The sequence below is a fragment of the Equus quagga genome, chromosome 8 (assembly GCF_021613505.1).
Source record: "Equus quagga isolate Etosha38 chromosome 8, UCLA_HA_Equagga_1.0, whole genome shotgun sequence".
Classification (NCBI taxonomy): domain Eukaryota; kingdom Metazoa; phylum Chordata; class Mammalia; order Perissodactyla; family Equidae; genus Equus; species Equus quagga.
In genome coordinates, this window is record NC_060274.1 from 85536723 (window position 1) to 85564644 (window position 27922).

General features: G+C 47.6%; 1 protein-coding gene across 1 annotated transcript; it reads left to right on the forward strand.

The window, feature by feature from the left end:
- The first annotated feature begins 852 nt into the window (after positions 1–852).
- On the forward strand, positions 853–27922 carry MTURN (maturin, neural progenitor differentiation regulator homolog). Its single transcript, XM_046669584.1, has 3 exons — positions 853–1242; positions 10596–10718; positions 22521–27922. The coding sequence occupies exons 1-3, from the start codon at positions 1081–1083 to the stop codon at positions 22629–22631; spliced, it is 396 nt and encodes a 131-aa protein (XP_046525540.1). The 5' UTR covers positions 853–1080; the 3' UTR covers positions 22632–27922.

Sequence of the window (27922 nt, forward strand, 5' to 3'; positions counted from 1 at the left end):
GGGCTCTGTCCAAGGCATTTTCTGCAATCCAGCAATGCCTGTCCGTTCCTGGCAGCCAGTGAGCATGCAACAGGTGCAACTGCTGGGCCATGCACTCTTGCTTTAAAATTTACTTTTTCCTCTTCCAAAGTAGCAGTTGATCATTTTAGGTGATGCAATACGAACTGAAACTGCATAATAGTCAAGCTAGTCTTATGGGTCTTATTTCTAATACTCAGCTTGATATTAACGAAAAAAAGAAAAAACTTTCATCTTCCTTTCCAAATGGCATTCACATTAGTGTCTAGTAAATGTATTTAGGGGAAACATTTCTTTACATCAATAGGAGTACAGGGCTTTGATTTCTGGAAAAGAAAAGCTCCGTTTCCCTTGGACTTTCCCAGTTCCTCCATTGCAGCCTCAGACAAGGTACAAGTTATCTGCAATTCTGCGGGCGACCCCTGCATTTAAATGGCATTCGGGAAAAGGTTTTCCCGGCCTTCTAACTCCAGAAAAACCCTAATGCGGGCGGCGAGCGCTCTCCGATTCGCGGTAACCCGGGACGCCGCGGATTTTCGGGCCCGCGCTGTGACGTCACCGGGCTCAGAGGCCGCGGCGCCGGCCTCAGGCTCCGGTGATTGGCTGAGGTCCATGACGTCAAGGGCCGGGGCGGCCCTGGGCTCGCGGGGACCCGGGATGCTCCGGGTTCGTTTATAAAAAAGGTGTGGGGGGAACGGAGGGGCCCGCCCCCCGCCGCGCCCCGTCCAGCCGCGCCCGCCTCCGACCGTGCCCGGCCCGGCCGCGCCAGCCTCCCGGGCGGCCCGAAAGGGGGCGGGCGGGCAGGCGGGGAGGCGGGGCGGGGAGGAGGCGGGCGCGGCGCCGCGCCGTCCCCGGCCGCCGCCCGCCCCGTTACACACAGCATGTAAACAGTCCCCGCCGGGAGGAGCCCGGGGACCGGAGGGAGCCCGCGCTGCCCGGCCCCGCCGCCTGCCCCAGAGCCCGCGGAGCCGCGCGCTGCCCGCCCGGGAGGAGGGCGCCCGAGGAAAGAGGAGGCGGGCGGCGCGAGAGGAGGCTGGGGAGCGGCGGGCGCGGCGGGCCAGGATGGATTTCCAGCAGCTGGCTGACGTTGCGGAGAAATGGTGCTCCAACACGCCCTTCGAGCTCATCGCCACCGAGGAGACCGAGCGCAGGATGGATTTCTACGCCGACCCCGGCGTCTCCTTCTACGTGCTGTGTCCGGACAACGGCTGCGGGGACAATTTTGTGAGTGCATGGGGGAGGGACCGCCGCAGCGCGCGCGAGTGTGGCCGCCCGGCCGCTCCCCGGCGCCCGAGCTCCCGAGGTGGGGCCCTCGGGGGGGGGGGGGGGGCGTAACCGGCTCGCCGCCGCGCGCCCCGCGGCTCCGCAGGCAAGCCCCCGGGCCCGGTGCAGTGGTGTCAGCGCTCCGGGTGGGGCCGGGTGGGCGGCGGGCAGGGGCGCCCTTAGGATCCTGGGAGCCGGGCTGGGGCGGGCTCTTTCGGGGACACGACCCCGTAGCCAGAGCGCGGTGCTCGGCTTGAAGCATCTCCGGAGTGTCGCCGCGTCGCCCCAGCACGTGCCGGGGCGCACGGACCCTCCCGCAGGACCCGGAGTCTAAAGCTTCCTACGCCCAGGCGTCCCGTCCGGGTGAGGAATCCCTTTCCCCTCCCAATGCGGAGATACAACTCCTCGAGTTGTCCCCGCCCGGGAGAACCTCTCGTCCCCCGTGTTAGTCCCTGCGCTGCCTGTTTGGACACAAAGCCCCTGTCCACCCTAGCGATGCCCCAGCTCCTGGACCTTCTTTGCGGAATTACACCCCGGATCTTAAAAACGCACGCGCGCGTGCGCGCACACACACGCGGGCACGCCTATCCCCCTTTCCTTCTGTGCTTCCATTGCGCCGCTATGAGCCTCCAGCGAGGTGTGTGGGGCCCGAGTGGGTTCTGTCCCGCGGAGGCGGCGGCCAAAGCCCTGCCGAAGCCCTTCGGTTTTCCCTGATGAGGAATTCTCCCTCCCCGCCCCGCCCCGGACTCGGGGGGACCGGGACCTGGAACTGCGGTGTCCCAATCTTGGACTTTGCATCCTGCGCCCACCTGGGGTCTTGGCACAGGCAGTTTAGAAAGGGGATGCGGAGAGCAGGGGAGTTAGGTGGGAGGTTCGGAGACTGGGCGAGGATGGCGCTCCATGAAGTGTTTGTAAGGACGGGGAAAAAATAATGGTCCCCAAATGTAAGATGGAGGCGGCTGTAAGCTCGGGTTACTGTGTGGTCGCCGGCTTGAGCCTGGAGCTGGCGCTGCTGCCGCCCCTGCGGACGGAGGTGGGGTGGCGCTGAGGCGCAGCCTGGCGCTGGCTCCTCAGGTGGGGTGAGACAAAGCTGGACAGGGGTCCGGGCCACCGCGCGCCCCTACCACCCGCGGGAAGTTCGCGAAGGAGTTAGAGAGACAGCAAGATCGCCTTTCTCGGCCCTGGAGAGGTGAAGGCTTGTGTCTGACTTGCCCATAAAGCGCGCCCCTCCCACCAACTCCACCCCGCCCCGCGGAGGCGAAGAACCCACCTGGTCCCCAGCCATGCGACACTCTAGAAGAGGGATGGCCTTGGGTAACAGCCAGATTTGAGTTCTGGCTGTGTGACTCTGGTCACATGCTTTCCTCTGAGCTCAGTTTACACATCCAAAATATGGGTATTATGCCAGCGCCCAAGTGATGGGATAGAAAAAACACCGAACAGGCTCTACTCCAGCAGGGCCCCCCCAAATTTGAGTCAGAGATCTGGGGTTCCCCAGAATTTAGAGCTTGTCTCTTTTTCTTTTAAAAGCCTTCATTTTCTCATCTGTAAAATGAGATTAATCCGAATGCTTCTATCACAGGTACCTGTGAAGAGCAAGTAAGCTGTGAATATATGTAAGACACTGTTAACTGTAGTGAAAGGAAGTAAATAAATGTTGTTGGGCAGAGTGGGCGATCATTAAAAAGGGATTCACTCCTTTGTAAGAGTGTGAGAAAGCCACAGGGATGTAGCGGAGAGGACACCAGGGTTGATTAGGACTCCATTCTAGCCCCGGGGTCCCTTAGTCTGTCAGTGGCCTTTCCCCTTCCTTACTGTGGGACATAGGTAGATAAGCATCACTCGTGGTCGGGATTTTCCCCGGGGAGTTCCACACAGCCTCCCTGCTGAGACTGCAGGAGAGAGACATCCACAGAGAAATTACTCCAAGCAGAATTAGTGGGTGGAGAAAACACAAGGCTATTGTCTGGCCTTGACTATATGTGTATGAAACCATCGTTCAGAAACATCACGTACATCAGGCCTTTTTCAAGGCCACCCATATTATATTTTAAATGTTTTCCCACCTGTAGGAGTAAAATGCTTAAAATAGCCATTTGCCAACAAATGAAATAGATAAGGAAGAAAGAAGGTGGTGGGAAAAGCAATTCCTTGGGTACACTGAACTTTCTCAAAGTTTCTGGAGGCCATAATGGACAAGATGCCAACCGCTGGAGTTTTCTTAGCTCAGACCTCTCCTGGAATCTGTCCTGGGCCAGGTTCGTCAAGCTGCTGTTTGCCTCTACTAAAGGAACTCAGGCACAAAGTAAATGTCCTACCTCTGTTCTTTTCTTTAACCCCAGGAAAATTAAGCATTAGAAGAAATTCAAGAAGAGTAGAATTCCTGTCATCTGAAGGATTTGTTAATAATAAGAGTGTTTACCTAGCATTTCTCAATTTACAGTGTGTTCACATCATTCATTCATTCAGCAAACATTTATTGAAGGCTTACTTTGCACCAGGCCAGGGCTACCTGGAATGCAGATAGGGTCTCTGCCTTGGAACTCCTGGGGCCATTTATCCTATCTAAGAGGCACTGTGGTGTAGTGGTTAGGAGCACACGGACTCTGGGGTCAGGCTACTTGGGTTTGTACCCTGGCCCCCTATGTCTAACTGTGTGCCTTAGGAGGAGTTATTTAATCCCTCTGTGCCATGATTTCCACATCTGTCGAATGGGGATGATAATATTACTACCTTCGTAGCAGGCTTATTTGGAACAGTGCCTAAAATGGGGGTGATCATATTAGTGCCCTCTGGCAGAGTCTCCACGTGGCAATCACTCTGGATCTATTTAAAGTGTAATCCAGGGCTGTCTCCACCACTCCCCACCTCACCTAAACTGACTTCCCATCACTTTTACAATAAAACCTAGCCCCTCACCCTGGCTTCCAGCCCACACGTAATCTGTCTCCTGCCACCTCTCTGACCTCATCTTGAACCATTCTTCTCCCTTGCTTACTATGTTCCTGCCACACTGGGCTTCAGACATGCCAAGCTCATTCCTGCCTCAGGGCCTTTGCACTTGCTGTTCCCTCTGCCTAGAACACTCTTCCCCCACATCTTTACATGGCTAGCTCTTTAATGCCATTCAGGCCTGCCAAAAACCTTCTTCACCACACACTCCCTCTCCTCGCCCTCTTTTATTCTTATCATGGCACTCATTAGTACTTGATAGTCTCTTGTTTATTTTCTGCCTTCCCCACTAGCCTGTAAGCTTCATGAGAGCAGTGATCTTGTCTGACTTATTCATCATTGTATCTCTGCACTTGGAACAGTGTCAGACATGTGATGGGTGCTCGATCCATGTTTGTAAGAATGAATGAATGAATGAATGACAGTCTAGTGTAGAAGATAGATGTTAAATTTCAAGAATGACAGCGTCAAGGAACAATAATAATGACGACTACCACTTATGTGCAGTTTACTATGTATCAGACACTGCTCTAAGCCCTTGGCTTATGTGAATTTATCTAATCTTCGTGAGCTCACAAGGCACTCTCTATAATTAGCCCCATTCTGCAGATGAGGAAATAAGCACAGCGAGGCTTCCTAACTTTCCCACAGCTAATAAGTGTAGAGCAACTTGAACCATACCCGACCCTGAAAACATAGCATCACAGGAGTGACAGCTGGGGACCCAGTTCAGACTGTGGTTTCAAGGACAGCTTGTTACTGGGCCTTACAAAAATTCTAGGCGGTAGGTTCTATTAGCCCCATTTTATAGGCAAGGAAACAGGCTTAGTGAGTTTAAGGCACTCATCCAGGACGGTCCCACTAAGAAGTGACAGCCAGGACTTGCGCAGACGCCCAGAGGCCACCATGCAGAAGGTCCCACAGGCCAGCAGCTCCAGAGGCCCAGGAATAAGGACTTCCTTTTCTTTTCCCTCCGCTCCGGCAGCTCCTGGGCCCCCCCGTGCACTCTTTCCCCTTGTGGCCTCCCAGGCCGGCCTGTCCAGGCCGTCGCTTTCCCGGCCGCTGCCCTGATGCGGCCCTTTCACCGGGATGGCCTGCGAGGTCAGGTCCTGGGATAAAAGGAAGTTGCCAGAGCCCCGCGTGTGCTGGCAGGTCAGGGAGGGAGCTGAGAGCTCAGACAGGTGGCACTCTCCCCTCTTCTGCCAACTCAGAAGGTCCTGGAGTGCTCTGTCGGCTTTGAGGAGTGGGCTTTTGGCGGCAGGGTTGTACCGGATGGACAGAGGTGCACCAGGTGGACAGGGGCGCGCGTGGGCTCGTGCGCATGCGCTCCCGGGCATGGCCGCGCCGGTTCCCGTCCCCTTGTCCTGGGCCCTGAGAAAGCAGCTCGCTACACAAAGGGCACTGCCCCGCCCTCTTTAGTGCCTGGGCACTGATGGCTGGAGGAGGGAAAGACTCCCTCATTGTCCTGCTTTTTCTGCCGACCCATCAGAAACATGTTTGGATCTAAAATTTTGTATAGTTTGAATCCCTCCTCAGTACAGAAACAAAGATAGCAGCTGTCGAGGTATTAAAGAAAAAGATTTTATTTCTAGAAGGACTATGTGGTTTGATTTTATATGTGTCTGCCTATGTCTGTATATATTTTTCCCCCGTTTTTGTTCTAGGCATGTCTCTATTCTTAATTATATGACCGAATAGCAACCTTTTTATTTTGGAGAAGAAACTACAATGTGTGTAAATGAGATTGCATCGTGTTTATATGGTGGTATAGGGGAGAGAGCACTTTCTTGTTTAATTTAAACTCTGCCCTCAGTTTCCTCATCTGTCAAATGGGGATAATCATACCTATGTTACATTATTATTGTGAGGATTGAATTGGGGAATAGTGGCAGACTGTAAAGCTTTCCGCAATGGCTGCACATTATTCGTATAGAGAGGTTATTTCAGGGAAAGATATGTCCTTCATATATCCCTGGAGTGGTAGTCCTGAGGAGAGTAGAGTTATGCCAATGAGAGTTCAAATAAGTGGGGATAAACACTTACTGGGCCCCTGCTAAATGAGAGTCTACAGGTTGTCTCCTATAATCTTTATAACCACCCTGCAGGGAGTATTCCGTGACTCTCAAATGAAGGAGCTGAGGCTCGATGAAGGCATGCACACCTCTGTTGACGTCCTGGATCCGCCCCTTGCTCCCCGTGTGACCACAGACAAGTTGCTTAACCTCTCTGAGCCTCAGTTTCCTCCTTGGTAAAATGGATCAGTGGTTGGCACAAAGAGCAGGTCGTAGGTATGGCCAGCCATGCCCTTCCCACGTTGGGTGGCATGAGATGGCTTGTGGCTTTTATCTTCTTGCGCCCTCTCTTCTGTGGACGGCAGTCAGTTTTGAATTAAGCCAGACTCAAAATGGACTCCCCAGTACTGATGACGGCAGAAAACCCTCACATCAGTATCACGGTGAGAGTGAGGCCCACCGCCATGGCCCTTTGACTCAGATAATTGAGTCCAGGGAGGAGAAATGGGTGTGTCCTTGGCTCCCCTGCCACCCCCCCTCTGCCTGAGCACCAGGAAGTCAAGCACCATCCAAACAAGTGTTAAAACAGTAGAGGCACACCGACGGGGCTCCAAAAGCTGTTTGTGGGATGGAATTACCATAATGATGTAATACCATTTCTGGATAAGCTGGATGTTCTCATCTACCCTGTAGAACACAGAAAGGTGCTCATTCTCCTATGTGCAGGGCACTTGGTTATATTGTCTTAGGCTGGGCAGGCTTTCATAATAAACTCTGGCCCAACTTAAGAGCAGAAAAAGGGGCCGCAGATGGCCTGTTCTAAATCGCAGTGTCCCCAGGGCTTTTCAGCTCCTAACTGGCAGGAGTCTGTAGGAAAGAGTAGGCTGCCCAGGGTAGGTACCGCGAGGGCCACTTCACTGCCGCCTGTGCCGTCCTGAGATTTGGTGTTGGTTTAAGTCCGTGATGACATTAAGACTTTTACATATAACACTCACCCCGACGCCCACGTCCCCAGATACATCGTTAGTCCAAGTTCTTCCCTAGTTCTGCTTCTCAGAGTGTGGTCCCGGCGTCGGCCACAGGAGCATCACCTGGGAACTTGTTGGAAAGGCAAACTCAGCCCCACCCTGTCAGAAACTCCAGGTGAGGCCCACCAGTTGAGTTTTAAAAAGCCTCCAGGTGGTTGTAATGCACGCTGGGGCCTGAGCACCACTGCCTTCTCCTCCTCCTGCAGCCCTTCCCTGGCGTTTCTCCTGTTACGGCAGGCGAGGGCTGCCATCTGCCTTAGCCTGACTCCCCTACTGGAAGTCAATGCATTCTGTACCTGGGTTTATATTTGCCGGGAGTTCCATTGTTCAAAGCCACAGGTTCTCTGACCCCTGCTGTAGTTTTTTCGTGGCCAGAGTGGGTGTTTGGTTACACATGCTTAAAATATTTTCCGAGTCGGAGTCATTGTGGCCACACCCTGTGGTCAGGGCTCTGGGTCTTCAGTTGCCCATTTGTCTTTGTACAAGACTAGACCCCAGATCCTGTTTTCAAGAGCTTTAGGCCAGCCACTAGATGTTCTCTTGGGCCTCCCCTGGTTTTGGAATGGGCCCGTCTACTTTTTCTAAGGGGGAACCATCCTGCCCCCAGCCCCTTGCCTGGTAGTTCTGAAGGGCTGGTCTGTTTTATCTGTGGGCACTGCCTCTGGAAAGTGATGGAGGCAAATCTGTGTCCTCTTCTTAGCAAGTGGCCAGGCACATTAGCCTTGCACTGTTTGTCCTAATCTCACTTGGGTTTGTCTTCTTTTCCTTCCCGTTTCCCCTTTGTCCTTATTTTCCCAACTGCAGACTTATTTTTTATTTCATCTTATTTTGTATTCTATGGATTTTTGCTGACTGCCTTGATTGATTTTGGAAGGAAACAGTTTCCATAAATAAAACTGAATACTTTTTGTATGAGAAAGAATGGAGATGAAACAATTAGCATTAATTAAGTGATGTCTTTTAAGTGGCTGTGTACACCTAGGTCTGTCTGGTTCCAAACCCCGTACTCCCTCGCATATCATATGGGCAGGCATTCAGGAAAAACTTTTTTAAACCCGCAAAACCAACACGACTGGGAGTCCAGAGTGAGCTAGACAGCCAGATGAAGGAATTCAGGCCGACTGGACAGAAGGTCCTTTAGCAGATGTGGAGTCTTCCGTCCGCAATATGGCCACAAAGCGACAACTCCAACAGCGGAGGAGTGAGCATTGTGGCAAGAACAGTCTCCTCCTAAGGTTAGAGGTGCCCTAGAAACCCTGCACTAAAGAAACCGCTTACCAAGCGGTGGTGGGTACGCTGCAATTCTGTCGTTGTTTGAGTGACAGACTTTCCTTAGTTTCCTTTGTAATTTAAAGTTCAAATGCACTTTAAAAAGAATAGGTATACAAGGTTTTCAAGATGCCTCTACTTCTCAATTAACTATAATCCAAGTTGTCTTGGACGGTGTTCTCAGTGAAGCCACATTAGGCCTCTGCTTTGCTCAGCGTGTGACCTTAGCCTTGTGGCAGGTGGAAAGCCTGCCCCGCCCCCATTCTCCTCCAGATGCAAGAGGGGAAAGAGGGTACTTACGTCACCATTTATTGAACATCCACTGAATGCCAGTCAGGCACTTAATAAACTTTTTACTTTTTCTCTAATCTTCCCAACAAGTCTAGGGAAGGCAGGCTTAAAGTTTTTTATTGTGTGGTGCTAGATGTTAATCTCTTTAACTTGGATAAGAATTTGAAATACGCTGGACCTTTTTAAAATTTGAGTATGAAAATGGGTACTGAGCAGAACTTACATTAAAGTGGGACTTTATTGTTCTTGCTGAATCCCCACTGATTAAGAATCAAGTGCGATAATGGATATAAAAGCACTTTGTACTGTTATACTTTTGTACGGTGTAAGAGACGATTACATAAATGGCATTTTAGTGGCTCGACAACTTTAAGGGTCTCTAATTAATGGGGAATCGTGTTTGAGCTATTCGCTAGCGTTAGAGAGTCTAGAAGTTGTCTCTGTTAGCTCAAGGCAGAAGCGACTCTAGAAGTCTGCTGGAATTAGAGCAGCGTGTGTCAGAAATGGACCTTTACATCTAGGAAACACAGATAATTAGGTGTGAAGATGGCATATTAGCACCCAGTTAGTCTCTCTTGGACCTGAGCAGTATTTTAGGTCTATAGATCTAGTTATTAGAAATGCTACAATGAGAAGAAAGGAGGTAAAATGTGTTTACTGAGTGATGGGCATATAACTTTCTGGGGTGATGCCCTAATTGTTTGTATTAATAGAAGGGAACAAGTGTGTGCTTGACATGGACCATTTCTCCAAATAGATCCTGTCTCCTGCTGCCTACTCCCTGCTTCTTGCTCTCATCTGCCAGATGTCTTCCTCTCTCCAGGCCTCTACACTTTTCCACCAGTGTTGAGCTGTCATTGATCGCCCCCTCTAAACATTCTTGGTACCTGACAGATACCCTGATGTTTGTTATCCTGGTAGCCCAGTGCCCCTCCCTGCTCACACACAGAGCCGGGGGCTTCCGCATCTCCATCTCTCAAGCTTGTTTCTTGGGCTTATTCCAGATCCTTGAACATTTATGGGAGAGACTTGTCTAGTGTTAAACATGTGCTAAGACAGACATCCTCACATGGGGAAAAAAAACTCATTTAGCCTTAAGAAAAAATAAAACCTAAAACCAACCTCCTCTGGGTGCATGTTAACATTGTGAAGCCATGTTTGGGTATGATGCCCCCTTAAAGCATCTTAAGGGAAAGTGGGCTTTCAGAAGCCTTTGTTTCCCGGTAACTTGTGAATGACTTTCTGTCTGTTCTCCTAAGTTCACTTCATTTTGAAGTAAATTTACCTTCACTCCCACTCTCAGGCCAAGCTGGGTAAAGGATGTCTCGTTCCAGGTCATTGGTTACAAACTATGCTTAATCAGTCCTTCAGCCATAGCTGAAGCAAAGTTAAGGATCATGCAGCCCCTTGGTTTCCCCTCCCTCCTGTGTTAAAACCACCCTTAGTCTGCACTAGAAGGGGGGAAGTGGAAATCATGGGTGGGGGACTACAGATCCCACTGCCCGTTTTACTCCATATGAGCAGGTCTGGTGGCGAATTGAGCAGGTGAGATTACGGACCAAAACTGTGGGGTTTTCATAGGGTCTGCTTTTTCTGATCTCCATCGATGCTAACAAATAAAAAATGAATATATGAATTTTACTCTAGAATGGAGGCCTGCAAGTTCATGTCATTAAAAAAAGTTCTTGGCTTTCTGTGTTTCACACAGAGTGTAATGACTGTATGTCTTTGTTTTCTCTTCCCCTTGCCCGTGGGCATGCAGCACGTGTGGAGTGAGAGCGAGGACTGCCTGCCTTTCTTGCAGCTAGCACAGGATTACATCTCCTCCTGCGGCAAGAAGACACTCCATGAAGTCTTGGAAAAAGTCTTCAAGTCTTTCAGACCTGTAGGTGCCTGCTTGGCTTCTAAAGCTGTCTTGTTCTCTACAGTGATGGTGCTTTGAATAACATGGATTGTGGGGAAAGTGGGCAAAACCTGGGATGACTAATTGTTTTTCTCCTGTTTGCCCTGTGGCTTAAAGATAGCAGCTAGCGGAGGGAGGCTGAGGGCGGGGAGGGAGGGGGAATGGGATGTGACACAGCTGTTTGTTGCAGGGAAGATGGTTATTTCTAGCATCACTTGAGTTAAGAATCTCTGATAGGGTGGGAAGCAAACAGAGCCTTTATAAGACAACTGAACATTCCTGGTCTCGTCCGGCAGATCTAAGCCCAGAGTCCTTGGAGGTGCTGTGGAGGGTCTCTTATAGTAGTAAGGCCGACATTGGGGGGATTTCCAGAAAGCTATATAAAGGATGTACCTCCATATCTGTGGGTATGGAGAAGGATGAAATTGGATACGGCTTCTATTCTTTTCTCTTTTTATAAACTCTCTTGTAGAGAGATTCCCCACCCCCGCTCAGGATTTAGGAATCTGTATGTCTGTGGCTATGTGACAGTTTCTTTTCATCCTAACTGAAAAATGTGAAGTGAATACTCACCCCTATTTTGAAGATTACCTGTTTCCCTTTATCTTTATTGGAAGATAAAGTCAGATCACCAGTGTCGTGACACTTGCCCCCAGTTCGGGTCCCTGCCCACCGTAAATCCTCTGCGTGGTCAATGATGTTTGCTCTAGAATATCTATTTCTTTCTTTTTCAAGTCTTTTAAAATAATATCTACTTCTCTGCTGAAGTTTTCAAGCTTGTCTTTTATCTCTCGGAACATAGTAGGCTCGGTTGCATAACAGACTGTGTGTGATAGGCCTGTACTGCAGGGTTTCTAAGTCTGTTTCGTTGTCTTTTGTTTCAACTGGTTCTCACTCCTGGTATCTTGTTTCTTTGTGTGTTGGATTATCTGTGTGTGCTGGTCATTGTATTTGAAAATTTACATATAGGAATAAAGTGAGGCCTAAGATGATGGTACCTTCCTCCAGAGAAGATTTTTCTTTGCCTCTGCCAGGGCCTGGGGCCTCCATCAGTCTGACACCACTTTCAAACAATTTAAGACTCATGGTTCTTGGAACTCTCCCGGTGATGAAAAGCCAGGCCGCAGGTCTGGTTTCTTCTAGTTCATCCTTGTCCTGAGGGTGATCTCAGTCTGTGGAGGCTGCTATAATAAAATACTATTGACTGGGTGGCTTATTAACCACAGAAATTCATTTCTTATAGTTCTGGAAGCTGAGAAGTCCAAGATCAGGGTGCTGGCAGATTCAGTGTCTGGTGAGGGCCTACTTCCTAGACAGACGGCCATCTTTTCACGGTAACCACACGTGGTAGAAGGAGAGAGCTCTCTGGGGCCCCTTTTATAAGAGCACCAGTCCTTGTTATGAGGGCTCTGCCTTCATAACCTAATCACCTCCCAAAGGCCCCACGTCCTGGCACTATCACCTCCAGGGTTAGGATTTCAACTTAGGAATTTTGGGAGGACATGAACATTCAGACCATAGCAAAGGTGTAGGCCTTTGGGGTCCCAGCTTAAAATGGCGGTGGATTATCACAGTCTGCTCCTTTGGAAGACTCTGCGTTTGACTTTGGTCCCCCCAGCTCTTAGAGTAGGCCAAGAATGCAGTCAAGTTTCTAGCTGTTTCTGCTAGGTCAGCTAATGCCCTCAGGACAAAAGCAGCTTTCTATGTTTGATTTACTTCTCCAGGCTTTAATTCTTCAATGTATTTAAGAAGGCATTTGTCATATTTAATCCAGCTTTTTCCTTTCTCCTCGGCAGAGTTGGTCCCAATCATTTAATCCACCGTTAGAAGAAATGAAATTTCATGGCTTTTGTTTCTCGGTCTGATTTGTATCATTCATCCAACCAGTTCATTTTTTTGTTGTTAATTATCTAATCCTGTTTGGCTCATTCAAAATAGTTTTTTGACTTAAAAGTACTGGCCTCTCCCACTTTCGTTCATTCACTATGTGTTTACTGAGTACCCACTGGGCATTTGGCTCTATTACTGCTCTGTTCCGAGCACTTGAATCAATCAGAGCTTATATTCTAGTGGCGGGGGAGACAGGACAAAGTACAGCGTATAATGTGTTAGTGATGAGTGCCAAGGAGAAAAAAATAAGTCAGGGAAAGGAGGTAAGAAATGTCAGAGGTACTGAGATGTTTGATTAGGGGAGCATGCAAGGCTTCACCGAGAAGGTGACTTGGAGTAAGACTTAAAGTGAGGTGTGAGCCATAGGAGATCCAGAGGAAGATCCAGGTAGAGAGAACAGCAAATATGGAGGCCACAGGGGAGGAGGGCACCACTGTTCAAGGCCAAGGAGGGGCTGGTGTGGCCTGGGTGGAGGGGGGAGCAAGAGAGGAGTCCAGGAATTTCAGGGGCTGCAGGTCACAGGAGGACCTGGCTTTCCCTCTGGTGTGATGGGGAGCCGTTGGACGAGTCTGAGCACAGAGGGATCTGACTGCACATTTTGAAAGGTTCCCTCTGACGGGTTGAGAATAGGCCGTAAGGGAGGGTGGGAGCAGGGAGACCAGCGAGGAGGCCATTCTTGTCATCCAAGTGAGAGGCCATGGGGCTTGGACTGGCATGGCCACAATGAAGGTGGAACAAAGGGATCGGATTCTGGAGATGCCTTGAAAGTAGACGCAGCCGGACTTGCTGGTGGATTGGAAATGGGGGGGCGAGAAGAAGAGAGAGGACAGGAAGACTCCAAAGTTCCTTGCCTGTGTGATGGCCTGTGTGATGAAAGATGTGGTGGCGTCATTTACTGATTTGGGGAAGGCTGCAGCAGGAAAAGTTGGGGGATGATGCTATCAGGAGCTCAGTTTTGATCATGTCAGTGTGTGAAGTGCCTATTAGACATCCGAGTAGAGATATCAAGGTAGGCAAAATATTTAAAAAATGGATTCCCCCAATTTTTTTTTTTAAAGATTGGCACCTGAGCAGACATCTGTTACCAATCTTTTGTTTTCTTCTTCTCCCCAAAGCCTCCCAGTACATAGTTGTATATTCTAGTTGTAGGTCCTTCTGGCTCTGCTATGTGAGATGCCGCCTCAGCATGGCCTGACAAGTGGTGTGTAGGTCTGTGCCCAGAATCCGAACCAGCGAAACCCTGGGCTGCCAAAGCAGAGTGCGCAAACTTAACCACTCGGCCACAGGGCCGGCCCAGATTCCCCCAATTCTTACCCAGAAAAATCGTAGCAAATGATACTCACTTTGCAGCTGGGTTCTTCACAGGGGTTCGGTTCATTAACCTGCCACCTGGTTCTCTTTGTGTGGACATCATCTCTGGTGGCAAGCAAAATACTGTCGAATTGACTTAACTGGAGAAGGTGAGCTCCTGCCAGAACTTGTTTTGCTGTTTTTCTTTACCAAGTATGTGGCTGTATTTCTGCAACCAGACAGCCACGTGTGAATGGGAAAAAAAACGCAGTCCAAACAAATCGAGATGCGTTGCTGAAAGCAGCTGGATCGATTGAATGCTCTCAGATCAAGCTGCTGCATGTCACGGAGACCACAGATTTGATCTAAGGTTGTTGGGCTTTTGGGGGTCATTTCTAAAGCAGAGCCCTACATTGTGGGCCGCGATGGTGCTCCCAAGGTGAGGAGGCCTTGACCCAGTACACCGCCCCCTCTGGTGGGGAAGGTTTTGGGTTCTGGGTGCCCTCTGGCTGGGCCTTTTTGCCCCTCAGGGAGAGGCCTGTGTGGGGCACCTTCTCAGGGTTACTGAAGGTGAAGTGCACACGGCCTTAGGTTTCTCTCAGTCAGGATGTGCCCCAGGCCGGATGAGAGGGAGTGGTACAGACCAGCACGAAGGACTGCTGGAGATCAGCGGCAGCTCTTACCCTCTCCACCTCCGCTGCAGAGTGCGTTTCTCCCCACTGCCGCTCTTTGTCTGTTTATATAAGGAAGCTTTGGGTTTAGAAATAAGACGCAAGAAGGAGTCTTGTTGCTGTCGTAGTTGGAAGTATTTGTTAAAGTAACGCATAGCCAAATGCTACAAGGTTATCAAGCAGGTAAACTTCAGCATATCATTTCCCTGAAAGTTTGTGGTAATCTGATCAATTCATGCAGCTGCTTTTTGTTTATAGTTGGAGAAACCACTGGAAGAATATTTTCACCTTCATCTTAGAACAGCCTCATCCGTGGCTTTGAATCCTTGTTTTTCCTTCGCCAGCCCCTGCCCTGTGCAGTGTCTCCAGAAAGATAAGGGCCGATCTGTTGACAGCCTGCTGCTGCCTTTTGGGGCATCAGTCGAGCAGAATCAATTAACTTTGCTGGAGCCTGTGCGCTCCTGCCTGCGCGGGCCAAGAGTGGGTCATCCTCTGGCCTTCCGCAGTGGTCCTGCCCGCAGCCTCAGCGTGCACTTGAGCACTGTGCATCTTTCAACGTACTAACTCTGTAGACCGTGTGCTTTTCTCCCCTTTCTCTTTCTGCCTTCCCCTCACTGAAACAATCAGTATCACAGTCAAAGTCCACTCCCTCCAAAAAATCCGTTACTGGATTTGGAAAGAAAAAAAAGTTATTTTTTTTCACCATCTTACTCCTCCTCTTTTTCCTCTACTTCTTTATCACATTTTCAACAGACTGTGTTGATCTTCCGCTCTTTGCCAGAGCACGGCTTTGGAAGTGAGGGGCAGGGCGCAGTGCCCAGTTCTTGTCCTCAAGGAGCTGACTTTCTTAGGAGAGTCAGCCACAGAAACATACAGAGAAACTCCGTGTTACAAGACACAGCATTCGTTGTGGTCCAGACACTCTGCTACTGTACACAACAAGCAAGGGAGTTCCATTCTCTGCACCGCTCACTCCACTTGGCTGGTTCTTTGGGGAGCTATTTCCCGAGAGGACGCTAGTGAGTGTGTACTGCAGGGTGTTGTTTGTGGTCTCTCCCCAGTCCTGTGAAATCAGGGTACTGCAGTGATGAGGAATCCAGGCTCTGTGGGCAGGCCGCCTGGATTCAAATCCCAGCTCTGCCACTTGCTGGCTGTGTGACCCAGCCAAGTTACTTAACCTCTCTGTTTCTCAGTTTCTTCATTTGTAAAATTGGGTAATAAATGATGATTATTACCTTAGGGTTGCCATGAAAATTAGACGATACATTTCTTGTGGGGTACTTAGTACAGCACATGACACACGGTAAGCACTGAATAAATGCTGGCATTGATATGGACGGGCTGAGGACACTAGGCAGAATACCTTTGAGAAGTGAGCAGGATTTAGTGAAACGTCTTGTAAGAATCTTAGATTTTTGATGGAGAGAGAAAACAATTGGCTAAGTTATTTCAACACATGCTTAACAAAAACATCTGGTTAAGGTGAGAGATCTTAAAGAGGTATTGTCGGCTCTTATAATCAAAAGTTTATCTGGGCTGGCCCAGTGGCATAGTGGTTAAGTTCACACACTCTGCTTCACTGGCCTGGGGTTCGTGGGTTCAGATCCTGGGCACAAACCTACATACCACTCATCAAGCCATGCTGTGGTGGCGTCCCACATACAAAATAGAGGAAGATTGGCACAGATGTTAGCTCAGAGACAATCTTCCTCAAGCAAAAAGAGGAAGATGGGCAACAGATGTTAGCTCAGGGCCACTCTTCCTCATCAAAAAAAAAAAGTTTATCAACATTGGTTTGGGCACAATAATAAACATCCATTCAGTACTTAATCCATCCAACTCACTGTGTTAGATGCTAGTGCTACAAAGAGGACGAATGGATGCTCTTGTCCCCCTAGAGGGACATATGATCAAAGAGCCTCTGAGTGGCAGGATTATAAGTGATAATTATTTTCTTCTATTCTGCATTTTGTAAATTTTCTGTGGTGTCACAGAAAAGATTTATAATCAGAAACTGTGTTTTGTTTTTTAAAAGGCTGTGTTGTCTATGGTGTGTCAGAAGGGCGCAGAATATCAGATGTGAGCAGGCTCATTGAGGCACGAAGTGCTGGGCATGGCTTTGTGAGGAGGTGGGACTTGAAGAAATGGCAGAATCTCGTTGTGCTCAGAGCGGGAGGAAGGGTGGCCAGGGAGAAAGTCCAGGAGGTTCATCTTGGCCCCTTAGCTCAGCGTCTTACAGAGGTCCCTGGGTGGGGGAAGTGGCTCAGCCCTGCCCTGGCCTGCCTGGCTCCCATGCTGTGTGGCATCTAGCAGGTCGCTCAACCTCACTGTCCCCATCTTTAAAATGGGGGTCATACCTATTTCGCTGTCCTCTGGATTTGCGGGGGCTTCAAAGTCAGACTGAGAACACAGAGGGCTGTCAGAGCCCAGCCAGCCTGCTGACGTTCGTCTGAATTTCTGGCTCATAACGGCTGTTAGGAAATGCTAAGTGGGTAGACACATACTCTGTGGGTGCAGCGGGGCAGCTCCCTTCCTGGGGTGACCCCCATTCTGTGCCACTCCAGGGACCCCCTAACTTGTACCTAGATTCTTTCCTTCCTGCTGGAACGTCATATCCAAGTGATACATGTAGGCAAGTGACAGTGCCAAGCAGCCCATCACTGCCATCCGTGGGCAGCTGGGTTTATCCATGTCGTGTGACCAATAATGGCTTCAGAGACTTGCTAAATGTGAATTAGAGAATTGTTGGAGTCCTACATTTTTCTTGCTTAAGTGGCCCGCGGGTGACAGTTGCTGGTCATCACATGACTGAGCTAGATAATAAAATAGTGGTTATGGGTCTAAATAATGGTGATTGTGCCGTTCATTTTTTTCCTCACTGTTTTTGTATCTTTTACTTAGTGACGACTGACAGACTTTCCCCTGGTTAAAAACCAGTTCACAAGAGAAGAGTGCTTACTACTTGCAGTTTAGCTGTGAAACCAAACCTTACCTCTGCCCTTCAAATCCTCTCAAAGCTTTATTTTATTTTCCTGGAGTATGACTCTTCTCTCTCACCAGCGCTGTGGATGTTGGGGTCATGAGGCATCTGTTGCCATGACGATTTGTGTGCTGTTTTGGTTGCTGTTGCTTTGGTGGCGCTACCTGGAGCTAGAGCCCGTGGTCCCTGTGTTTTCTCACTCTCATTGACCCTGGTCCCCTCCCTGGGGATGCTGTGTAATCCACATTTTTTCTCTCGAGAAGCAGAGACACTTCTGCCAGAAAAACTCCCCTAATTCTAGCTCACTGGCATGAGCAAGATGGATGTTCTCAGTCTGCCATTTACAGCCGGAGAGCGAGGGCTTAAACCCCACAGGAAAACTTCCCTTTAGGATCCAGAAAAAGTCTCTTCTCCTCTTCTAGTCTGGTCAGGAGCCTGGACGAAGAGAAAGAATCCACCTGTGGGAAGCTCCCCCTGTGGGTCAGAAAGTCTGATAAGAAAAGATTCTGCACACATGTGGGTTTTAATGAAAGACATTGAAAGTTGACAGTTTAAGTTGATCATGGCTTTTGGTGCTTGCTCACATTCTGAACATTCAAGCCCTTGTCTTTTTAGAAGTACAGTGGCCCCTAAACCTAAGAGAGCACTTACTATTCTTGCCCATTTGGGTCTTACGTCCATCTTGCCACCTACCTCTTTTTTTTCCCTAGTATCAAGAAGACAGACTGACCAGGATCCCATCAGAGGTTTCTTGGTACCACTAGCATCATTGATCATTAAGATAAATAGTGGCAAATTCCCCGAATGCTTTATAGTCTCGATACTCAGAGTGTGGGTCCTGGACTAGCACATTCCTGTCACCTGGGAACTTGTTAGGATGCAGAATCTCAGGTCCCACCTGAGACCCACTGAGGCACAATCTACATTTTAGGTAGATCCCTGGGTGAATCATATATACACGAAAGTGTGAGCAATGCTGCTTCAAAGAATCCTCTGGAAGGAGCTTAGAGGGACCTGTGAAGCCACAGGGCATCTCTTGGAAGCGTGAAAGCCCTGGCTAGTGGACTATGTTCTCGAAGGCATAGACACCTCCTCCCCTTCTTTTGTAAAGACACTCACCCACTGTGCTGACTCAGTGCCACCTTCGGAGATAGCAGATGCTAAGTGCCAACTGAATATAGCCTCAACTAGTTTACACCACTTACCAAAAGACCTAGGGTTTGTCCTACAGATAACCCATACTCTCTGGGGTCTGAAGAAATTTAATTCTCAAGGGATGGCAGCTCTCCCTTTCCAGTAGAACTCTGTTTGGATGGGTGACCATAGGTTATTCAAAGGAAGCTTGGTGGACAGCAAGACCCTGGAAATGCCAACACTGTTGTCCAGAGTAAGCATGAAGGTTTTTTTTCCAGTCAGCTGAAAAAACTTTACTCAAATAGTAATGACTGATTATAGTGATCAAAACTAATTTAAATATGGCAGACAGGATTTTTTGCCTGTCTCCTTTTCCTTGTAATAATGTGTGGGTGCAGTAAAAGCAAGGACTCCAGGATTCTTACCAGTCAATTTGGACTCCTGTCTCTGAGATGTCTTCTTGACTGTTAAAAATTTGGATCCAGAAGATAAATTTAGACTTACCCACCATGGATGAGAGTGAAGACAGAGGTGGGAATGCTAGATTATTACATATCTGTAAGAGATCCTTTGGATTTCCGGGCCAATTCTAGTTCTAGTGCTTTTTCTGCCCTCTTCTGCATGCTTCCAAATTGTACATACTCATAATTTTAGACATGAGCATTGCATATTGTATTTTTAAAAAGGTGTGTACCCAATACAAAATATTGAAGCATCCATCCATAGGCACAGCGCTGACAGCTGGAAGGGAATCGCCTGGGTGGCCTGGTGGTTAGGCGTGTAAAGTCTGCAGTCTGATGTCTTGGGTTGGATCCTGGCTCTGCCGCATCCTGGGTAACTCCAGGCAAGTTACTCAACCTCTCTAGGTCCTACCTGTAAATGGGGGATAATGATAGTCCCTGCCCTACAGGGTTATTATGAAAACAAAGGCATTAATATCTGTAAAGCTGCTAAAAGCATTGCCTAGCAGATAGTAACTTAACCAGTATTAGCTATTGTTATTAAATCTGCAGTATGATGGATTTGGTTGGTTCAGTGGAATGCTGAATGTAAGCCTGAAAATCAAATGAGGAGGCTGATAGACTTGAGTTCACATCTTCTTGCTTCCTGCAGTGGTAATGAACAGTGAGGTGGCCCAAAATCAAGGGCAGCGGAAGAGAGAGGGAGAAGCAGGGGCTGGAGGTAGTCACTTATCCCCTTGAATAGTTGAACAGCTTGTGCTTTAAAACGGGAAGCAGGACAACATAACACAACTAGATGCATTGACTTAAGGCCCTACAGTTTGCAGACCATGGCCACCTTCACTTATTTAATCTCCATAGTTTCTCTGTGAGGTGGAGGAGGTGTTAGGGTTCCCACTTTACAGAGGGGGGCGCTGAGGTTTGGCGAAGGCAGTGGCTTGGCAGAGGTCCCCAACTAGAGCCCTGGCATCTGGATGCCAGTTTCAGTGCCTCTTCCACACAGCCTCTCAAGGAGTCTGCAGACTCTGAGCTGAGGTGCCTTAAAAGTCCAGAGGGCGTTGAGAACCGCTTCTCTTCCTTCTCCCTTCTGTAAGGGCGAGGACTGGTCGTCTGAACACTTCCTGCCAAAGGGAAGGGCCTCCCCACGTGGCTGATGCTCTAGACCTCGAGCCACGTCCTTTGGGTTCACATCTCAGTACGGCAGCAAGCTAGGAAGAGGAGACAGGGGAAGCGTGGTTTCATGTGTGACTTGTTGGATCCCCATCTACAAGCCACTCTGGGCCTAGGAGAGAGAGGGTCTTGAAGGGACCCATGGTTGGGGTCTGTGTGAATTACCTGAGTGTATTATGAAGAAGAATAACGAATGGCACGTCTCTTTAGAACTGGATAGCAAATATGTAGGTACATACCTCAACTGCACCCTCTTTGCCCATGACAGCCATTGCTAATTGACTGTGGTCTTTCCTACTGAGCCTCAGAATCCTCCTGAACCCAGGGCTCTAGGCAGCCACTACCAGTCAGATTTGTTAAGTGAGGGGCAACCCATTGGCCATTCCTCTGTTAGGTATCCCTTCAGTGCAATGAGGAGTTACATTTATTGTTGAATTAATGCATCGTCTTTTGGCATTTAGTTGGTTCTGGAGTTCTTGGTAGTGGCAACAATATTTATATTTTATCACTTACAAATATTACCACTCATTTGACACTTTCACCTTGCTGTGTCATCAAGCAGCTCTTCAAATAAAAATTGAACACCAAGATATGAGTCTTCTGTGTTCATTGTAACCAACTATCTTTTCTCTCTCTTTAGAGGCAAACTTTATCTTTCATTCCATCTGCTAAGACATGGAAGGGAGACAGTAGAAGGAGAAACGGGCTCCTCCCTTCTCCCAAGCACACACAAGATTAGTACAAACTCTGGACAGACTGGGATGTGCTCCTCTGCCCCACCCTTCCAGGTCAACAGTGTCTCTCTGAGACAGCACTCAGCTCTAAGGGGCAAGCACATGTCTGCAGTTGGCTGTGTCCACCCTGGCAGGCCACATGCATCATATGACCAGGAGTGCCTAGCAGATGATTTTGTCCTCAGTGTGTTCACAGGGCTCTGTGAGACCTGCAAGAATGGCAGTTTGAGAACTTCAGAGTAAAGACATTATTTTGATCAGGACTCTGCGTATCTTTTTCTCATTTTTGCGTTTGGGAGGGAGTGGGAAGGAGAGATGGTGGGGGCAGGACACCGGGCAGGCAATGCAAAGTGAACAGAATGGTCCATCTTGTTCGGTATCTTAATGCAGTTAGCATCTGGATCATAGGGCCAGTCAGTGAGGTTGCCTGAAAGTGGTTAATCAAGGGGCCATCACCTGAGAAAGTCCTTTGGCCATGCACAGACTGTAAATCGAGGAGCTGTGGGATGGAAGCCCCGTGATCACAGACAAGGCCCAGGAGCACCCAAGGCCATGGCTTCCCGCCAGCACAAGAGCTTTTTGTTCATATTGATCAGGCCCAGCAAATGGCATTCACAGTTTCTAACCAAAGACCAGTCAGTGCTTTAAGAAAATGTTTACTGTGAATGTATTGTGAATTTCCCTGGTGATAATTGTAGAGCATTTGGAAAATACAGAGAAATAAGGAGGACAAGATTTATTCATAATCCCACTGTCTACAAGAATACTTTTAAAATTTGGGTCTATTTCATGGAAGCCGTTTTTTCTATGTATGTGTATAAATTTTAAGAAAATCTGTATCATAATGAAAATGCAATTTTTATCATGCTGTTTTTATACTTAGCATATTTTTTATATAATTAAAGTATTCATCAATACTGTTTTAAGTGAATGTGTGATTCCATCTTGTAGATGCATCATAATTTATTTAACCATTTTGTTGAACATTTTAGTAGTTTGCACATTTTTATATGTGTGTTATAAATAATAGCAGCATGTATTTTTAGGGGAGGAAATGTAGAGGAAATAGATTTTTGACATCTCAGTGGGACAGTCAGCACTGCTCACTGTACTATTGCTGATGTCCCAGATGTATGTGTGTGTGTGCGTGCGTGCGTGCACCTGCATAGATATTTTATCTTTGTGCGAAGGTGGTATGTGATGCTATGTTTTGATACTTAAAAGTAGAGAACCTCCAAGCTCCCCAGTAAAACCTAGCCCCTTTCAGCCTCAATCCATTAAAGGATTGACGTTTCCATCTAATGAGTTTATAAACATAATTATGGGGTGGTTGACTCCCGTGGGAAATCTGAGCTGCTGTTTGGTGCTGCTGAATTTGGGTCCGATACATTTGGTTGTCTTCCTGCCTGCAGACCGTTTGGCATTCACAGCTGCTTCTCTTCTCTCCCCTGTAGTTACTGGGGCTTCCAGATACCGATGACGACGCGTTTGAAGAGTACAGTGCAGACGTGGAAGAAGAGGAGCCAGAGGCGGACCACCCTCAAATGGGGGTCAGTCAGCAGTAAACTTCTGAGGGCTCCTGCCTGAGAAGGAGTGAGCCCCGTGGTACCCGAGGTGGGGTCACGTGCTCCCGGGTTAGCATTTTGCGTTAGCACTTCAAAACAGGACGTCTGACTCCCAGCACCCGAATTAAAATGAAATACCTTTTTAACAAAAAATCTGGGATGAGCTTTGCTCAGAAGTGACCTGAATCTTACTCCCGTTTCAGTGGGTTTCTATGGAGTTGTCTCGGTAGCCTTTGCCGTTTTGAATTTAGAGTCCCTTTTGTGGCTGACCGTTCTCTCTTGAGTTTGTGTTAGAGGAATGACGTTTGCTGACTTGAATGTAGAGAACTCTGAATGTATTACGGATATATTTTGAGTGCTCCCAGGTGACATTATTGAGGGAAAGCATGGCAGAGAAGAAATGCAGTCTGCACTTTTTGTGTACCTTTAAAGTGTCCGTAAGTGAAAGGTTTGCTTAAAAAGCATGAGTTTTAATATCTAGTCATTAAACTTCACAAGTGCAAATACGAGGGCAGAAAAGGATAATCACTTAGTTTTGGGTGAAGAGGATAAGAGAGGCCTTCATTGAAGTGTTCTGCCATTACTGAGTTACCTGGATACGTAGCAGCTGGTTTGTGGTTAGATATAAACCTTACTTGCACGTTCAGTTATTTTCAAACATGCTAATTCCAAAGCCACTTTTAAAGTCTAATAGTGGGAAATATAAATGGGGTGAAAGACCTAAATTATTGATTTCCTTAAAATGTTGATAAACCGTCCCACATATAAAATGAAACGTTTACCTTCTCTCTTTATCATGAGATGGCAACTTGTTAAATCATGAAAACACCCACAATCCAAGTGCCACTTACACGTTGAAGCCATAGGTAGATTTAATAGGAAAATAAACCAGGACAAAATTTTTTAAAAATATGACGGAATCCTTCTTTCCTTTCTTAATGTCTTTTTATCCTTTAAAAAAACAAGTCAAGAAAAGGATCCCACTGTATAACGTATTAAAAAATTATAATCAAGTGCTTCAAGGAACCTAATGCAGCGAATTTTTAAAGCGACATGAACACGGGAATCTTTTAATTGTGGGTTAGCTTGGTGCAAAGAGGAAGTTTCAGTGATCAAAATATTCAGACAACTCACAGAAACAATTACTGTAATAACTGGAAACACTGCTGTCATCATTTAGTCAACAAATATTTATGGGGGAAATTGTCCACAATGCTAATATGGAATTATTGAAAACGTTCACTTTCTTGGGCCCTCAGCGTCTCTGGTTCTAATAACTTAGGATGCAGAGTCCCTCTTTCACAGCACTTGACTGAACATAGCATTCTGGGGTGGGAATGTTTGTGACATCCACACACGTGCCGTTAGGTTGTCAAAGTTTTGGACTTCAAAAAAAGCAGCAGCGGCGGAGGCCACAGAGCTTGTAGGAGTCCTGTCCATCTCCCAGGCACGTCGGCGTAAACCTGACTCTCTCAGCCTTTTCCGTTTGATTGATTGGTGCTCTGAGGAACACGGCTGCTCGTGGTTAGAACAGTGTACTGCAGTGCCAAGTCATCGGGTAAAATAATAGAACGGTTTCCATCTGTGCTTTGGTACCCATGTTTGTTTCTTTCCTTGGAAAAACATATTAAAGGTTAATTTCAAGTAAAATGAATTTCCCTCTGAGTAGCGTGTGAACACCCCACCCCTTGGTGTTTCACCCCGTGGGGTGAGCGTGCTCCGTGCTTTACTCCTTGTCCTGTTCTCAGAGGCTCTGTTCCTGAGCAAAGCTGATTGTGAGCTGTACCTTCTGTAGGTATCATACGCCCAGGTTTTTGGGGAACTTCTGTTTTAACCCAATAGGCTGCGAGAATGACTTCGGCAACTGAAATGAAGACGCTTGACTAGCTTGCTCTATTCAAAGGTAAACTGGAATTTTATACTTAGAGGCTTAAAATCTAAATTTACGTATGTTTGAAAATGGAATGGACATTATTATAAGATGTATTTTATCAAAAAAGTGTTTAGACTTTGATCACATACATTTTGGTATTATTATGTTAATGTTCTCTGTTTATGAAAACTGAGCTGCGCTATATTCAGCCCTTCAGTGGGCTGAGGAGTAATCTGGTCTTTGTTCCACCCCAGGGGTAAGGGACAACATCATGTATGTTACTTATTTTGTGGCAAAACCCCCAAAGGCGTTAGCCAATCGGATTGTTTCCTGTAAGACTGCCCTTTCTCTGGTTGTGCACACACCCCAGCCAGTGCTTGCTCACACACGCACACACTCCCTGCTGCGCTGTGGATTCTGTTTGGGTCGTGTGTGGCATTAGAATTTGCACAGGATAGGGCTTTACCTGGTTCATCAGGGAGTCTGACGGCCCGTGGTTCTTGATATGGAGGTGGTTCCGTGGCTGGACAAGTTCCTGACTTTCACAAACATATAAACACACTTACCAAGGGGGCGGCATGGCACAGCGGGAGGAGCGCTGACCCGGGAGTTAGGAGAGAGACCTGGGTTCTAGTCCTGACTCTGCCAGTGACTGCATAATCTTGGGCAAGTCGCTTAACTAGCCTGAAACAAGGGGTGTTTGTCCTTCCTGCTTAGCCACTATCCGTCCATTACTGCCTTCTGACCTGTGTGTGTGTATGAAGAGCAACACTCAAGGAATCTATGGGGAGAGGAGAAGGAAATACATTTTAAATCTTGTTGTCCTTAGGATCCTGGGCACAAGACTGCCTTAGAACGTGTTTCTGTTGGACTGTGAGTGTCCAAAGCCCCTGGGGCCTGATCCTGAGGGCCAATGACATTCTCTTCCTTCGGTGAGCGGGTAAAGTAAGGCCGCAGAAGATGTGGAAACGTACTTGTCCCGGTTGTGCGTGCTCCGCCTATGGAAGGCATAGCTTTTCTTTGTGCCCTGATGGACTGGGGCTTTAGACGTGAAATAAGTTTAACTTAACTGAGAGGGGGAGGTTTGCATGAAGAATAGCTGGAAGAGAGTAAAAAACGCATTCTTTTACTTTTTTACCATGTCCTCCAGTAGAGAGAAAGAGAAGTAATAGAATGAGTGAGAGTGAGTGTGTGCATGTGTGTCTGCATGTGTCTGTGTAGGTGTGTGAATGGGGGAATGACTGATTGCTGGTTGATCACTGTAGGCCAGCTGTAAAATCGTGCCTATGATAATGTTACAAAACCTTGATCCTGGGTCTGAGTAAATCACAGAGACATTTTTCTTATGGCCGCTTGGTTACTTTTCTCTGCCTGATAATCGTACTGAGCAGACTTCAGGGAATCGGAGAATGACCTATGGAGCCAGGAGGGAGGTGAGACCCCACACAATGCCTGCCACCACCCTGGACTCAGTTATACTGAGGCGTCCACTCACGTCTCCCTGGCTCATAGCAGCACATAGAACTTCTTTTTTTCCATGACTAGAACAAGAGAAGTCTCTCATTTAGGCATTCTCCTTGTATCCTGGTACCAGAATTGGGTTTCCAGTGCACTTAGGTGAAAACCTCTCTCCTCTCATAGTTACTGTCATTTTTCATATATAAGCAGAAACCTTTCACTAGCACAATTACGTCTCTGAATATTGTTTCTGTTTCGTAAGAGCACAAAGTGTATGGACCTAGGGGAGCTGTGACACCAGAGCAGCATTGGAATTTGTATTTTAGGAATCTGCCTTGCATATTAAAATCTACAAGGTGGGAAAGTGTGCTCTGAACAGATCTGCTTTCCCACAATTTGACAGGCAGTTAGGAGCAGACAGGATGTAATCGGGGCTGGGAGGAGATGGGTAAGGCAGAACGGGAGAGTTAGAGTCTGATTCTAAAAAAAAAAAAAAAAAAGAAACAAAAGGCCAGGAGGCAGTTATCATGTAAGGCATAGGACAAGTGCTCCTGGCTGTCTTACTAGGAAGGAGGCTGCTTTCCTCAAAGGGACTGCCTGCCTTTATCGCAAGGCCTGTGTTGGGGATGGCTTTCTGGCTTTAAAAATACCACCCAGCCAAGGAGACAATGGGTGTCCTGCAAAGCTGGTGGGGTTCTTTTGCTCAGTAAACCAGCTGCCAGCCAGAGAAGCTTGTCTTTCCAAAGTGCTAACAGATCTGAGAGGGGCTCCAAACACCTGGCAGGAAGAACATGAACCAAACTTGATTTCGCTGTCAGCTGCGGAGGAGGCCATGGGTCAGGAATGCCCCCGTGGGCCAGAAGGCAGAGCCCACCTACCCCACCGAGCTTCAGGATTGTAGAAAGAGCAAAATTAAAACGTGAGTGATCGCAGATCCTTCTTCCACTATAGTGAGTGTTAACTGCAAAGAGATGCCATTGCCGCTTAGTCTTTAGATTTCCAGAGAAGCCTAAAATTCTTTTTGAACTCAATACTAATCCTCCTTACTAAATACCCAGTCAGTTATCTTGGTTTTGTGATACTAGGTATAACATGAAAGGCTGAAGTCTTTTTAGATTTTATACAGAATAATTCTAAAACTTGCCAGAATGCCAGTAGCCTCTGGTGTCCATGGCAACCTGGTGTCCGTGGTAAAATATCTATAGCTCATGTTCACTGGGCAAATTGCTAAATAATATGTTGTCTTTGATATTTTCATTTAAATTTGGATTACAAAAATAGAGGACCTCTGAGCATTTCACGTTAGAAACCCCATTTAAAGCACTGTAAGGCTGAATAGGCACAAAGAGTTAAAAAAGTGCACCAGGCCACATAAAAATAAACATTTAATTTGCTGAGAAGTGTATTTGAGTTATTCGGTACCACAGAGAAAGCTGACAGTCTGTTCTTTGTAAAACTGCCTTTCCCTGGTTTTTCTTATGTCTTTGTTTCTTAAGATTCATTTTTTACTGTAAGTACCTTCTGACGGCTAGGCGGAGAAAGATGCAGAGCAGTGCTCTGTAAAATGTCAGCGCTTTAGAGGACAAAGTAAATTGTTAATTCGAGGGAAAAGCTGCAACTCTCTGTGACCCATTCTTAATTTGTGTATGAGAGCAAAGTTTAGCCGTCTACACTAGAAGCAAAAGCAAGGAAGAGTTTTGGGGGTTTTTTTTAGGCAAGAAATGTTTCCTGCAGGTGTGTACGCTTTCTCTGCCTATTTCCTTTCAAAGAAATCTCTTGTAAATGACAAAGCTGTGAAATGGGTTGCCAAAAATTGTTGCCCTTCAGTAGATGCTTCAAGCGGTGTAAATCCTCAATGGAACCCTGTCCACATCTGCTCCTTCCCCCTCCCCTGAGAGTGAAGATCTCATGCAACGATGTAATTCCCATACGCTTGCTATTAAAGAGCCTTCCAAACTCG